Here is a 14,980-nt window from a genome sequence, read left to right as displayed (position 1 = left end):
AGTTTACCACACGCACCAAACTACTGTAGCTGTATCGTCATTCATTCGACCTAAATGGACCAACTTTGTTTCGGTTTGGAGATGTGGTCTAAAACGTTTCTCCCCCTTGAATTTCGAGTCACAAATTTCAAGTGGGGCTTAGATTCGGAAAAAATTTTTTTCCTTGATTTCGAGTCTCATTTTTCAGGTGCGGCTTAGATTCCAGTGTGGCTTAGATTTGGGTAAATACAGTAAGTGTACTTCCCAAACCATTTTGAGAAACTATTTTGATGGAAAGCATATTTTCCAAGAGCCATTAAAACACTGTTATTTGGTGGGCTGTATACTTCTCACAGCCCTAAAAGCTATATTTCATAACAAAAAGAAAGTAAACTGGTGCAGCGGACTATCACTGGATGCCAGGAGCATGCAGAAGTGGTTCAATGTATTCCCATAAATGCAGTAAAGAAACACAGCTACTGCTAAGTATATCTCTCATGACCAGTAAAAGCCTTAAGTGACTCTTTGCAGCAGGTCGACAGACTGTACAGCCCACGTGAGTCACACTGTCCCATTAACGAATGGAGACACAGTGCACTCTGCTAAAGTAAATGAGAGTGCAGGTTCGCTTTCACCTACATTACACAGTCAGTTGTACTTAGTGATTTCTGGTGGACAAAAGAATATTGAGAAAGGAGAAATGAAGGAAGATAAGTGTTTAATGTCCCATAAACACTGAGGTCTTTAGTGTCTGAGCACAAACTCTGATTGTTTCAAGGATGGGAAGGCTATTTATTGTGCCCTTTCAGAGAAACCATCTCGGCATTTGCCTGTACTGATTTAGAGAAAGCTCAGGAATCCCAAGTCTGGGTGGACTAGATGGAGCTGTAGAGAGCAAAAACTGTAGAGGAAAACAGAGATTGGAATACATCCAGCAGATAATTGAGGCTGTAGGTTGAAAGGGCTACTCTGAGATGAACAGGTTGCCACAGGAGAGTAATGCATGGACTTTAACTGTTAGTCGCCCTGAATGTGAGTCCAGTGAGCTCACCACTGTGCCACCTCACTCGATATATTTTGAGAGAAGTTCCTGATTTAACCATTTCACAGGATGTGGGACGTGTACTTACCATCAACTGTATTTCTTTACTGTATTCCTGAGAACACATCATACGAGCTCTGTGTGCACCTGGCACCTGATGTTAGTTTGCTGCACCAGCTGAACTTTCTGTCTGTTATGAAATGTAGCTTTTAATTGTCATTAAATGTCACTTGTTCCTTTCAGAAGCAGTTGCAAATATATGTGCCACCAAATAATGTTGTTTTGAAGGCCACTGGGAAGTATGGTTACTACCAAAGTAATTTTTCCATGATACAAGAAGAATATACTTACCACAAAATTAATTTCTTTTTTGGACTGCAGAAAAGATACTTACCACCAACTGACCATACTTACCACTAATTTAGTTGTTTTACTATGCTCTTGGGAAAATGTTGTACCTCCTCTGGACGTGGTTGACCTTTTGTGATAATATGCTAAACCACTGGTGCCTGTTTGTCATGACATCAGTGCTGTTGTCACTTGTTACAACAGAACACATTGTTTCATTCTGCAATATATGCTATTGTGACTTGCCTCAGCTCGTTTCTTTAAGTAGTGTTAAATGAAGTTTCTAGGATTGTAAAATAGATAGTCAAATAAAAACAGAAAATTCCTTTTTTTCACATGTAGTAGTAACTCATAACAGCTTACTAAAGACAGTGGGAAGTATACTTACTACTATAGTTTTTTGCTCCTAAATCACAAAAATAAAATAATCAAAAATTAAATTTAGTTGAAACTTCTAAAATGATACCAAAACAATTAACTTTACAGGGCTGCTACAAAAAATGTGCCCACAAATGGGTTAAAAACAAAGTTTGCAAGCTGTGGGGGCAGTGTGAAACTTTTTTAAGCACTGTATTTGAAAAATATTATTCATTTTGTTCCACTTCTAGAATGTTAGGTTTTGTGGATTTTTGCCTGTACATTAATGGGTGTGGATGCGTTCAGTGGAAGCAAGTGTGTCGTGTATGATTTTTCTCAGTAAATATGTCCTACTGACTTTGCAGTATATCTCCAATGTTCTGGATGCATCAAATGAAGTTTAAAAGACAGCTAAATGCTGTTGCTGGTACGTCTCTTCATGTAAATGTCAGAGTTACTATTATTATTCAATACAGAAAGGAAGATTACCAGCTTAGCAATTTGCTGAAAATGGGTTCAATAAAGGGAATATTACAATTAACATCCTGTTAACGACAAATTAATTAGAGATGGGAAGCAGCCCCAGATTGGAGAAGGAAATTGGACGGATAGCTGACTCCATAAAAATTAATACATTTCATACTGTGCTCGAGCACAGGCAATAAAAAACAGTGAGCAAACATGATGCGTGTACTTGTTGCCTCAGGGTCTCCTGCGAAACTGAGGTGCTTGAGTAAGCTACATCACACTGCTTCGTTGTGTACTTGTTGTCAAGCCAGTTTATGAAGTACACATCCCTCTTCATTTTTATATAACTTTGTTTTGAATGCACTGTACAAGAATATTGAATACCTTGAAAATTATCGAGTTCAGCCATTCATTCACATGTAATATTCCAACAGCTCCATCACCGATGAGAGCCTTCAGGGGTGTAAAACGAGTAAGTGAGAAGTGCCACTGAACTACTAACAACCATTTTCATCTACTACTAATCTGCTCACATTAATCATTATTCAAGGGGATCAGTTCTACATCATTTTATTTTTATAAATATACAGAGAAGCAACTACTTGAAAAAAGCCAATGCTCTGCTACTTAAACTGCTCTGCCACTATTTTGATTTAATACTTCATGCTAAATGGGCATTTAATTTTACACAGGACACTGTCATCTAAACTTATTCTGATAAATTCATATACTTCCTTCTTGTGCAATGCCCTTTATGCTGTCAATGCCACGTTGGGACCGGTACAGTAGTTTCTGTTCCGTGGAGGACCAACCGTACCTGCACATAGGCTATTATTATGATGTAATCACCACTTCAAAAGGCATTCCTGTCTGCTCCTAGAGAATATGTTGCATGGCTAAATATGGTCTTCTGTTAGAAAGTGTTTGTGTGTTGTGTATTTGAGGTGGGACAGGTAGGTAAATTCACATATCCAGGTAAATTATTGGTGTACTGGCTAATAAAACATTTTTTACTTTAATTTTGAATATTTGGGGATTTCCCAACTGCTCCTAATGTCGGCTGGCAGATGTTAAAAGGGTGTTGCACCTGAATATAAAACAGTTTTCTTAACCCTAAGCTTCAATGCATATTCTCTATGGAAATTATTTATATTGTGATTGTTATGGTTGCAAACTTTGCAATTAATGCTAAATTCTCTCTTGTCCATTTCAGCAGCTCAAGGTCAGCATATCTTGCTGCTATGTGGAGGACCCAGGTCCAATTCGTGGTAATGCCTTTTTTTTTAAGGAGCGAAGCTACTCCACACCCACACTGACATGGTGACCATCACCAAAGTTTTACCATCACCTCCGTTTGCTTCGTTACAATTGAGAAGTGCACAGGATGTGGGGTCATGATGTTGTCCGTAGGATTACCCACTAATACTGGCACTTTGAGGTGATAGAAGTGGTCGAGAAGTGAGCAGAACGTAGCAGTTTTAAGGGCAGAGGGAGAAAAGTGCCGAGGCAAGCACCAAAGGAAAAGAACTTCTGCAATAGTCTGGACAGATAGTAAGAGCAGTAACAGTTTCTTTCTGTCTGCAAGGGTGAGGTTGTCGTTAGTTTTGGGTATCATGCGATGCTCGATACCATTGTCGCAGCTTAAAACACTCTTTACGAGTGTCAGTCCTATTGAGGAGGGGTACTCCTGGGCTGTGCACCTCAGTGTCTCCTGGGCCACCTGCAGCATCTGTACTTGTAACATGCCAAGGTCGTTATACGAGTGGTCAATTGGCCATAAAGAGGTTTGGTTGGATATGTTTATGTTTAGTGTGCAATACTGCTTTCCCGTATTGCCAGTTGGTCAGCTAGATATTTGCAGCTGGCAATGCCATTTAGTTTTGCTGTAATGCAGGGATTCACCAGTGTTTATTTTGTCTGTGAGCTTGTGCTGTCCACAGGTGATTAATTGTCCCTAGATAGAAGTGTTTTTCAGCAGTTGTGTTTTCACCCGTGGTTGTGGTCGTAGTTTCCCAGGTTAAGAATGAAATAATTGTCAGAGTGTCTCAAGTTCCTGTACAGTAGTGTGGTGAGTTTTTTGAATATCTGTGTGTGAGTCTCAAGGCTGTATTCTCTGTGAAGGTCGACAGTGTGTGTGGACTGTGGTGCACTTCGTTGTGTATCACCTGTAGGCGGCACAGGCGGTCAGAGCCACGTAACCCCAGACTGCAGCTGCATGTATCATCATGGATCTAATCAGTATCATGTACACAGACCTCGATACCCTCCTATTCAGTGTGCTTTACCTGTTGAGCTTAGAGTAACACTGTTTGAGCCTTGCATTTGCTCAGTTGGCCAGTCACTGAAGTATTTGACTTTCACACTGAAACGTATTGGGCGTGTGTGTAGTGTTATTTGTCTTCAGTCTTAATGTGGGGTCCTGCCCACTCATCTCATATAGGGTGCCTAAAGGATGCTGCATTCTCAAAATGCTATACAACAATTCAAGCAAACAACATTAATAGTTTTTATTACAAATAAGAAGTTTGACAATGCTTAACCTGGAATTTACAATGGTGTCGCAAGCAATAGGCGACATGCAGTATAAATCCAAGTCCTTTGCTATATACAATGTTCGTGCAAGTTTGACACACAGTTTGTGGATCACTAATAACTGTTATTGTAGCATTCAGCGCTAGGCCTGTCCGTATACTGTCCTAATCCTGTCCAAATACTGAGTGGCCGAGGCTGGCAGGAGCGGCACTTATATTCTCTTTGTCTAGGGGCCTGCTCCCGTCGTGGTGTGGTCCTTGCCAGTGGGCTATTGGCTGACGGTGTGTTCACTGCCTTCTTAGCTCTTGCAATCTTAATTTTCATTCCAGAGCTTGTGGGTATGCCAGAACACTTAATGTTTGTGCAGTTGTTATGGTTTGTCAGTGAACAGAACTGATTCACACTTGTCAACATTTGCTTTAACACACTGTCGTTCCAGCTAGGCAGTTTTGTTTGCAGTTGCGAATTATGCCTGATGGTTTCCAGTCTTGCACTAGGATGGTAATGTCATCTGCGTAGATGGTTGCCATTGTGTTTTGTTCAGTTGGAAAGTCATTGACGTAGAGATTAAACAAGAGGGGCCCTTGGATGCTGCCTTGGGGTACTCCCACTTGTATACTGTGTTGCGTTGACTGTTTGCCCTGAACGTCGGTGTTGAAGCTTCTGTGGGTGAGATATGAGTGTGTAAGATGCATGAACTCGTTGGAGAGACTAGCAGTGCAGAGTTTGCGAATGAGACGATTGTGCCGTAGATGACTGAAGACCAAGAACAGCACTCCTGTAGCTTTGTTGGTGTTGGGGGTGTGTGTAATATGTTCTACTACACCGAGGAGTTGTTGTGTTGTGGAGTGGTGATTGCAGAATCCAAATTGCTCCAGTCTCAGCGAGTGATTGGTGTTGCAGTGCATAGTAAGATGTTTGAGAATCATCTTCTCAACAATCTTATTCAGGGAGCTCAGCAGGCTGATGGCTCCATAATTTTGTGGTAGGGAGTGGTATTTCCTTGGCTTCCTGAACATCAGGACAGGGAAGTGTTGATGTTGTAGAATGGTATTCGTCATATGTGTGAGATGCTCTATAGCTTTATTTGTGAACTCCTGGGTGACACGGTTTTGAAAGTGATTGGGACCAGGAGCTTTTCTAGCTGTTTTGTGCTTAATAACCTGTGTAATTTCATGTGTAGTAGTATGTATTGTTACATTGCACGTGGGCTGGGTTACAAGCCATGTAACGTCCTGGTTCATTTCAAGTAGCAGTGCTGGATTGGAAGGAGCCAGATTCAGTGTGAATGATGTTTCTAGTGTTCTGGTCATCAGCTCATGCTTCTCCTCCATGGAGTATGCTGGTCTGTAAGGCGGTGGTAAGGGCTTTGACAGCTTCAACAAGTTTCCTGCTTTGTGTAATTTTGGGAATTTGTGGGATATGACTTTTCAAGCATTTCCTTGAACAATGCCCAATTCACACGCTTGTAGCTCAGTATCCTGTGAGATTCATCATACTGCTGTGTTTCTTCCAAGTAAAGTATTACAGGTGTTTGGTGAGGCCAAATCATGTATAATTTCAATGTTGATTGTGACTATAATGCCAATCACATCTAATGTCTATCACATTTAGTCTCTGTTCATTGTTTTAAGTGTCACCTCAGCTGGCACTAGTGTAATGTAGTTTGGGCGCAGTGCATGTTCGCATAGTTTTTTTGCTAATGGTGTTTGATCTTTGTTAGTTCCAAGCAGAGTGTTTAGCATTAAGATCACCAGTGGCTATTAGTCACTATGCTATGTTGAGTATTGTGCTGATATCGCTTGTTATGATATTACCAGATCAATTGTATATCGATATCAATGTAGTGTTCACTCAGTTGACTTGACCCTAACAGCTGTGGCTTCTAGTCTTGCAGGTTCAGGGATCTTAATGTTTGTGTATTCTTTGTCTCAATATATGATGATTGCTGTTCCACCCACAGTTGTGCCTTCAGGTGGTCAGTACAGTAGATGTAATATCTTGGGAAGAGTAGTTGTTTGTGTGATGGAGTTAAGCTTTGTTCATGAGAGCATTCCAGATTCCTTTCTCCTCCATAAATGCAGCTAGCTCTGCCCTTTTGTTGCCAATCCCATCTGCATTCCAGAATAGCATCTGAGTGAAAGTACTGTTGTTTGTGTTTTGTGGTGTATTATCTATGGAAGAGTGTGGGCGGTGTGGTGATAGCAGTTTGTATAGCAGCCATGCAATGGCTGGGTGTAGCCGTCATGAGTTTGTGCATGCGTTATGATGAAGAGCCTCAAGAGGATCTTAAGCCACGTGAGTGGGGAATAGTGTCTCCACTATGCCTCTGATTGTGGTGAGAATGTTTGTTATGTCAGCCAAAGTGTTGGCGGTGGTGTTGGTGGCTGGTGGTCCTTATGTTGGTGTACTGGATGGGCTGGCTTGTGTGTTATTCATGGTTCGTATTTCATCTGGGGTCACCTGTGTTATTGCTGTGGTGAGGGGGGCAAGAGTGTGAGTTACAGTTACATTGTTCCTTTTAATGTGTTCCTATGTTTGTCTGGTCTGTTGTTGGTGTATTTGTTGTGGTGTGATAGTGTTCCCTCTTTTGTTTTTTGGGTACCTCTGTTTCATTTCGTGTGTTTGTGGTTGCCCTAGTTTGGGTGTGTCTTCTGTGATATCACGAGTGTCACAATCTGGCCTAGACAGAGTTGACTTGGTGTTGTCTGGGACCGGCAGTGTTGTCATCAGTACAGGGGCAGTTTCTAGCATTGCAGGTGTGGGTTGTGGTTCTGTTGTTGTGGGAGTGTGCCGTGAGTTTGTGGAGCTCTGTGCATCCTCAGTTCATCCACTTCCACTGACAATGCCAGTAAAAGAGATTCCACACCTTACTGATTGGGGGGTGGGGAGTGTCTTGGAGCTGTTCTGGTTACCACTTGTCTGTCTTTGGCACTTTTGCACCTTAGAGCTTCTTTGTATGCTGCACACCATCTGTAGTTTGCACATGGACCCCTCCACATTTGGTACATTTGATAATTGTACCAAGTTTAAAGTGTCGCGCTACATGGTTACCAGTGCATTTGCAGCACTGTGTGCCAGTTCACATCGGGTGCCGCACGGCCAATCTGCTGGCAGTGGTGGCACTGTTGGGGGACACACGGAAGTGTGTATATTTCTACTACGACCATGTGAAGCAGGAGCATCTGCGTCAGAAAGTTGCATGAGTAAGCTGTGTCGTCCAAATCCACTAAATAGTTTGGCTGCAGTCTGTGTGTCACGAATCCCAGAATTCATCTCATGCTCTCACAGTCCCAGCTGAGAGCTGTGATTATACCATGAAGAATGTCATAGAGGGTTGTGGTGTCAACTCCTTTCATGATGTACATTCGAGTTTTTCCCCCTTGGGTGCTATATTTATGATACTCAATTCCCCCAGCTTTGACGAATTTCAGGAGATTTGTGCAATCTGTTTTGTTGCATACATACAGTGATACATGGTTCCTTGTGAGTTTTGTGATTGGTATATGGTGGGGAGTGACTTTCTACAAATGTCTTGTTTAGCTTGCCGGGGCAAGTGTAATTGTGTATTATGACCAGTGGGAAGCCAGTCGGTGTAGTGTTCTGCGTAGCGGCTGGGTTAGTGTTGTGTAGTTGAGGTGCTGCAAAATTGTTTGTATGGGCGCTCATATTACCGATGCTCAGAATTGGTGTTGGTAAAAGCACGCTGCATTTGCCGTGTGAGTCAGTAGGCTCAGTTGTTCGTGTATGTTGCTGCTGATTCCATTTTGGACCCACCAGCTTCGAAGGTCCATCTTTGTTCCACGGAGCTGTCACTTCCAGCTCAAGGACTCCTGCGGTGGTATTGAGGGCCTCTCTAGTATATTCACTGGTGGTGTGACTGGTGTTGGTGTTGCTGTTGCTGTTGCGTTGCTTCCAACCGTCAGTTGGACAATGAGCTCATGCTGTCTCCGAGCCATTGCTTCTTGATTTGTGGCAGCAAAGTCCAGATTTAGCTGGTTCATCACTTACTGATAGGTGGCAAAGCAAGACAGAAACATTGAAGGGAACAGATGGCACTCCTGCCTCTCGTGCTGCAGTCTTGCTACGGGTCGTTGGGTGGGATCTGCTCGGTGGATCTGCCGTCTCCCAGACATAAGGATACTTTTAAGGATAGAATGTGGATGTGAGACAATTTTACTTTTTCGTCTGAAAAGACAATTTTGCTTTTTTAGTGTACATACAGAAGAGGGGAGTCCTTATGACTCACTTGTGCAAGATGCAATGCACAGTGCAAGAGAGCACGGGTGGTAGACAGCAGGCCTGTACTGGACAGTGTTGTCCAATGTGAACGTGCCCCGGACACTGAAATACCCTATTAAAGAATGGGAGAGTCACACTGGGGAAGTTCCAACCACAGTTGCAGGAACTTTGAGCCAGAACTCTTGGCCACCTAGCACTGTCAAGTGTGTAGCAGCGTGTGCTTATTAGTGACACTCCAAAGAGTGTCCTGTGGAATCTACGCCAGTTTTAGCGTATATGTAACACAAATATCCTCTCGCAGCTACTGCAGGTACAGGGGAAAGGCAGCTGCTCAGCTGCGACTCACCCGTAGTCCTGCCCGTGGTTTTCCTTGGTGGGAGGACTGGAACGAGGTGCACCAAGCCTTGTGATGCCCATTGAGGAACTGTTGGACTGAGGCGTAGTGACTCTGAGGTCAAGAAAGCTGGCAGTGACCAGAACAGGGTGTGCTGACTCACCCCCCCCCCCCCCCCCCCACGATACTGATTTCAGTGATGCCATTGCAGAGGATTACACTGTGGTTGGTCATCTGGTTTTGATGTGGGCCAGAACATGAAGCTTTCCTTTGCCTTTTTTTGCTAAATTGACTCTTACTTCTGGGCACAAACACCTATACAGAGCAAATGTATTGGCACCCAGGGTTTGGTTATTTGGGGGGGGGGGGGGGTTGGGGGAGTGATGGTTTGTTATTGTTTCCACCCCCCTCACCCAGCTTCCCTCAAAAATGCAACTCGCTAGCAACCTCACTGTTAGCATACGACAGACATCTACAATTTTAATAACAATAATAAACACACAAAAATATATTAAATTATTCAATATAATAGTAACAATACAAATAGGTGGATCAAAGAACGAAGAAAACATAGGACAAACAAAAGAACTTCAGAAAGTGTACAAACTGACATGGACACACTATAATAAAAGAAACATTTCAGTACAAGGCAAACACATGCGCTACAATACAGTTATAGTATCAGAAGCACTCTTCGCATCAGAAATGACCACAATCTGAGGACCAGGCACCACAAAGCAGAAAGAATACAATGCAAAATCCTCAGAAAATTTTTTGGAGCAGTGTACAGAGATGGCATATGGATGAAGAGATCAACCAGAGAATTATAAGAACACAGAGGCAGACTCAGTCACAATCAGAAAAAACCGACTAACATTCCGTGGACACATACACACAATGAACAGCAACAGATTCACAAAGGGATTTAGGATGTAGTAAATGCCTAAATCAAAAAAAACCAGTTGGTTTCAAGAAATAGAAGAAGGCTAAAACGAGCAGGAATCAGAATGGAAATGATGAATGAAAGAGACAAATTCAGAATCAAAATTATGAACATAAAACTTGAAGTAAAGGGAAGGAAGAAAACAGAGAAAATATGTACATATCAAAGGAAACAAGAACACAGTCAATGAATGAAACGATTTTGGGAAGAGAAAAGGGAGGAGGAAATAAGGAAAAATCTGAACAATCACGTAACAACCAAGTTGAACTCTGTCAAAGTGTGTGCTCACCATCATCATTTCAATAAACATTATGACTGAACAGAGGTCTGCAAACACATGTGAATGAGGGGAATACTGTTTCTATCAATGATTTCCAACTGTGTTCGGGAAGTCATTCTTTCTGTTGTTGTTGTATCGGATCTGTTGTTGACACCTGGTATGTTCAACCCAGTGGTGTGCAGCTTTACCCGGCTGGAATGTTGTCAATCAGACCAAAAGCATGTCCTTGTGGGCAGACCCTAGCACGAGCAACTGAAAAGTGTCCTTTATTACATGTAGCTTGTCATTGCTGAAAGGACTTGGCACTTTTGACACACTTCTGTTTCCATGCTACCTCCTTCTCCAAAAGTTATGTGTGCATTTGGAAATTGGTGAAGTAAAAAATATAAAGACATCGTGTCGTTCTGCCACATCTGTCTGTAGTGTGCATTTTGGGGTGCGTGTACGATACAAGGCATTTAGGTATGGTGAGGTTACTTAGCCATTAGTGTTCACAATGGCTGGCATAAAGGAAACATGACAAGTATTACATTAGAAAGCAACAGCGATAGCTTTCCGACCGCATAAATTCTACTAGGCAGAGTCAGAAGCAGACACAGTGGCCTGTGCCAGATACGAGGGTTGGAAGTGGCTGAAATGTGAGTCGTGGGACATAGAGAAAGAGAGAGAGAGAGAGAACACACAGACAGCACCATAAAGCATTCCCCATCTCTTTCTGCACGGAATGAACCACACTGCTGCCTTCTTAAGGGCACCCCAGTATAATATGTTGTTTGGGAAGTGGGTGGTAGTTATCATCATTGCAATGACCTCCCCTTATATCCACTCCTGCAAGATTGTGAAATCTACAGCCACTGAGGAGATTTATGTGAGATGTTCCTATCAACTTTGTGTAATATTCATATTGCACACTTCTGCAGACAAAACAGATTTTCGACCTTAGCTTAGGAAAGAAAAGAATCATCACAGATCATTAAGGTTCAAAGAACTTGTCTTGAACACTGTAAGGGATCCGTGATCCCACAAACATAGATTCTAGTATCTGACGCCCAGGTCGATAGCGGACAGGAGTCGATTGTCGAGCGCTGCAGTAGGCAGTGAGACTAGTGCTGAGTGCGCAGTAGTATGGTAGAGTGTCGAGTGAGAAGTAGAGTGGGAAAGATGGCCAAGAATGGTGGTCTAGTGAGTTGTAAACGGTAAAATTCACTGGAGTATGACGAGTGAGCACGTCCCCCTGATCGTCGTGGGGTTGACTCTCACTAATGCCGATTCGCGAGTGATAAGAAACAGAAAGTGACAAGTGCCAAATTACGTGTTTCGTGTCAACCGCGTCAGCCAGCAACAACCATGGATTGCAGTGAGGATTGTTGTGAATGTTAACCATCAGCATTGCCTGTGACAAAGTGCTGAAAATCAGCAATCAATAAAAAGAGATAACCACAATTAGACGTGTAAGGCAAAGGTAGCAACAGCCTCAGAATTTGTGTGTTAGTAGGAAATATATATCAGTTGTACATCGCAACCTTTGTGATACTTAATAATAGACAAACTTTCAATCATTAGCTATTCTGTCTCAGAACAGCCGCATTCGGTTGAAATACTCCCGAAACCACAGCAGAACAACGCAGAACAACCAATAGCCTTTCATCCAGTAAGCACACGGTCATATATCATAATAATTAACTGTTTTGTGGCTTTTGTAAATTACCCAAAATCCAGTAAAGGAATTAATCGGGGGTGTTTCAACACGAATGCTTAAAAATTCTTTTCTAGTTAACCTATTTTCAGATTATGAAGAGTTCTTTGTTACAGCTTGTATTTTTGTTCCAGGTGGCAATGAACTTGTTGGCTGTAGTGATGTTGTGAAGGCACAAAGTCGGAAGTTGTTAAACCTTCAGAAACAAGATTTTCAAAAGTACTTCTTCTCAGATACCAATATTTCGCCCCTGTTTGTGTCGGATACACAGATGTCTCAGTTGTTGTCACATAATTTGAGTGTAGTGACTGAATCTAGAAAACAGTTTCTTTTGCTTCCCTATACCCCAAGCATTATGTGCAATACAGGACTCCTAACAAGACAAACACACAGAGCACAGCCCTCTGCCTTCTCTTGCCGTTTCTGCAGTTTGGGAGCACAGTCCGGAAGTCTGACTCATGTTGACCGGACCGGCAGGGCGAAAATGGTCGACGTGGGTTCGAAGCTGGTGACAGAACGGACTGCTGCAGCACGAGCAAAGGTTTTTGTGGGACCCGAACTGATGAAACTCGTACGAGAAAATGGCCTGAAGGAAGGTGACGTACTTAGCGTTGCTCGCCTGGCGGGAATTGTGTGGTCCAAGCAGACGTCCAGCCTTATCCCTCTGTGTCATAACATATCTTTATCCTCTGTGGCTGTGGACATTGAACTGGACTCTGCTCTCAACTGTGTGATTGTAACTGGCACGGCAAAGTGTAGAGGGCAGACGGGTGTGGAGATGGAAGCTCTCACTGCTGTATCGGTGTCTGCCTTAACAGTGTACGATATGTGCAAAGCTGTGAGTCATGACATTGTGATATCTGAAATAATGCTTCTGGCCAAAAGTGGGGGAACTAGAGGAGACTTCCACCGGACATGAGCATCTGTGTGGGGCAGTGAAATAAGTTAAGTATACCTGGTGGGATGTAGGCAAATTTCAAAGTCTGTTCATAGTTATCATAAATTATATACACATCGAATTGGCCTGAATATAAGTTGCACCTTTAATTTCGAAAAAGAGAGAAACTTAATTAAAAATAATTTGTCAAGTTGCCCATTTACAAAAGCTTTTCAAAATGTGTTTTACCCTTAACCAGTTTTTTTGTAGTACACTGTAGATAAATTACACACAAAAACAAAGCTTTCAGTTGCAGTTTTCATGTAAGACACTCTTAACTTCACTAACATTCATTGTTTTGTCACTGTCAGTATTTTTGTCACTCTCCTCCCAAAGTACAGTGGCGTCGCTACAATCCCGGGCATTGCATGTGCAGCATTTCTTGAACCGTACCTTTAAAAAGCACATCTGTTAGATGAATAACTGTGAGTTTGAAATTTGCAACGTAACTGTACCGAATTCCAAATCTCTCTCTCTCTCTGTGCCCTCCCCCAGCTGTGTGGTAGTGTCCTCTGTGTTGCTCTATTGTTTCAATTTTTGATGGTCCCATGCTGTGAAAGTTGAGGTGAAGTGTTCATTCTTAAATAAATAGTGTGTATCAGCTCTTTTCTCCTAGGATCAGGTTGTCATTGCTGTGTTCATTGATGTAAAATGACACTTTTTTAACAGTTCCTGAAAGGTGCACCACTTCATTGACACTTTTGCTCAGGTGTAGAGCATATTGGCCAGACTAATTTACATGTTTCAGCTTTACACTGTATGGTATCCTCTTTTTTAAAGGCCTATTATCTTTCTTGTGTGTGACTTGTCCAGAGATTGAAAATGTTTTATTTTGTAAGTTACCAATCCAGAACAGGTTTCTGTCAATTTAATTCTTCAGATTTTTCCAGAAGTTTGTTGAAATTCCCGAGTTGTCCTTTGCACAGTTGGACATCATTGTCTTCCTCGCATATTTCGGTGACATTAGTTGTTGCTTTCACAAAGTGCTACTTGAGGCTGACCGTCAGATGGAGCAGGTCTGTAATTTGTTCCCTCTGCCTTCGTGCTTCATCTGCAATCTGCTCTGACAGACATCATCCTCGGGTATCCGTGTTGCGTGATATTCCGAGTGTCATCTACACTCACGGGCACGATTCTTGTGTGTTATGTTTTCAGTCCAAGCTGGTTGGTAGAATTCTGTTTGCGGGCTGTACCTGTTTGGGGACAAGGATCGGCAGGGCATGAAACCCTAATCTTTCATCTTTCAGTTAACTCAAATGTCGAGTATCACTTTTTTCATGTACTGCGGTTACAAATATAAGTAAATACATAACGAAAATTTCTCAACATAGTCATGTTTCTTTTCAGTATGTTTCTCAGATCATAACACTGCAAAGTAAATATTCCATTAAAAGAATATATTTTTGATTGTTTCTTCAGTCAGAGAAGCATTGCCTTTTTGACTTAACAATCAATGTCAAATCATTGTCCCTCAAACAATCCTGCAGGGGTTTGACAATGTGAGACCATGGCTTTATGGAGGATCACCTAGAATTAGCTGCCGTCTTTTCTGACATCATTTTAAATCAATGCTATCATCACTGTTTCTTTTGCTTAGGGTTTTGAGTCTAGGAATGATGCAAACAATCAGCAGTTTATTTCTTTGTTATGTGATCTTTTTTCTCCTCCCTAGCCCCCTTTCTTCCTTCATTTGGTAGCCTTGAGCAAATTGAATATTCCTGCTTTTGTTTGTATTTATTAATCTGTTTGTGCCTCTAATTCTTAAAAGACTTCATTATGACACTAATAATCTGAAGCAGCAAATTTGGGGAAAAAGAGCTGC

The 14,980-nt window shown here is 42.1% G+C and overlaps 1 protein-coding gene across 1 annotated transcript; it reads left to right on the top strand.

Annotated features, from left to right (window-relative positions):
- Positions 1–12,705: 12,705 nt before the first annotated feature.
- LOC126440347 (cyclic pyranopterin monophosphate synthase-like) lies at positions 12,706–13,160 on the top strand. The gene has a single exon (XM_050090636.1). It carries the CDS (start codon positions 12,706–12,708, stop codon positions 13,138–13,140), a length of 435 nt encoding a protein of 144 aa, XP_049946593.1. The 3' UTR covers positions 13,141–13,160.
- The last annotated feature ends 1,820 nt before the right edge of the window (positions 13,161–14,980 follow it).

Source organism: Schistocerca serialis, unplaced genomic scaffold (assembly GCF_023864345.2).
Source record: "Schistocerca serialis cubense isolate TAMUIC-IGC-003099 unplaced genomic scaffold, iqSchSeri2.2 HiC_scaffold_1362, whole genome shotgun sequence".
Lineage (NCBI taxonomy): Eukaryota > Metazoa > Arthropoda > Insecta > Orthoptera > Acrididae > Schistocerca > Schistocerca serialis.
The sequence above is the reverse complement of the archived record's forward strand: the minus strand, read 5'-3'. Positions and strand labels throughout refer to the sequence as shown.

Bases quoted from the DNA above. Each gene is read 5' to 3' on its own strand.
- LOC126440347 (XM_050090636.1), top strand. From the start codon at position 12,706: ATGGTCGACGTGGGTTCGAAGCTGGTGACAGAACGGACTGCTGCAGCA.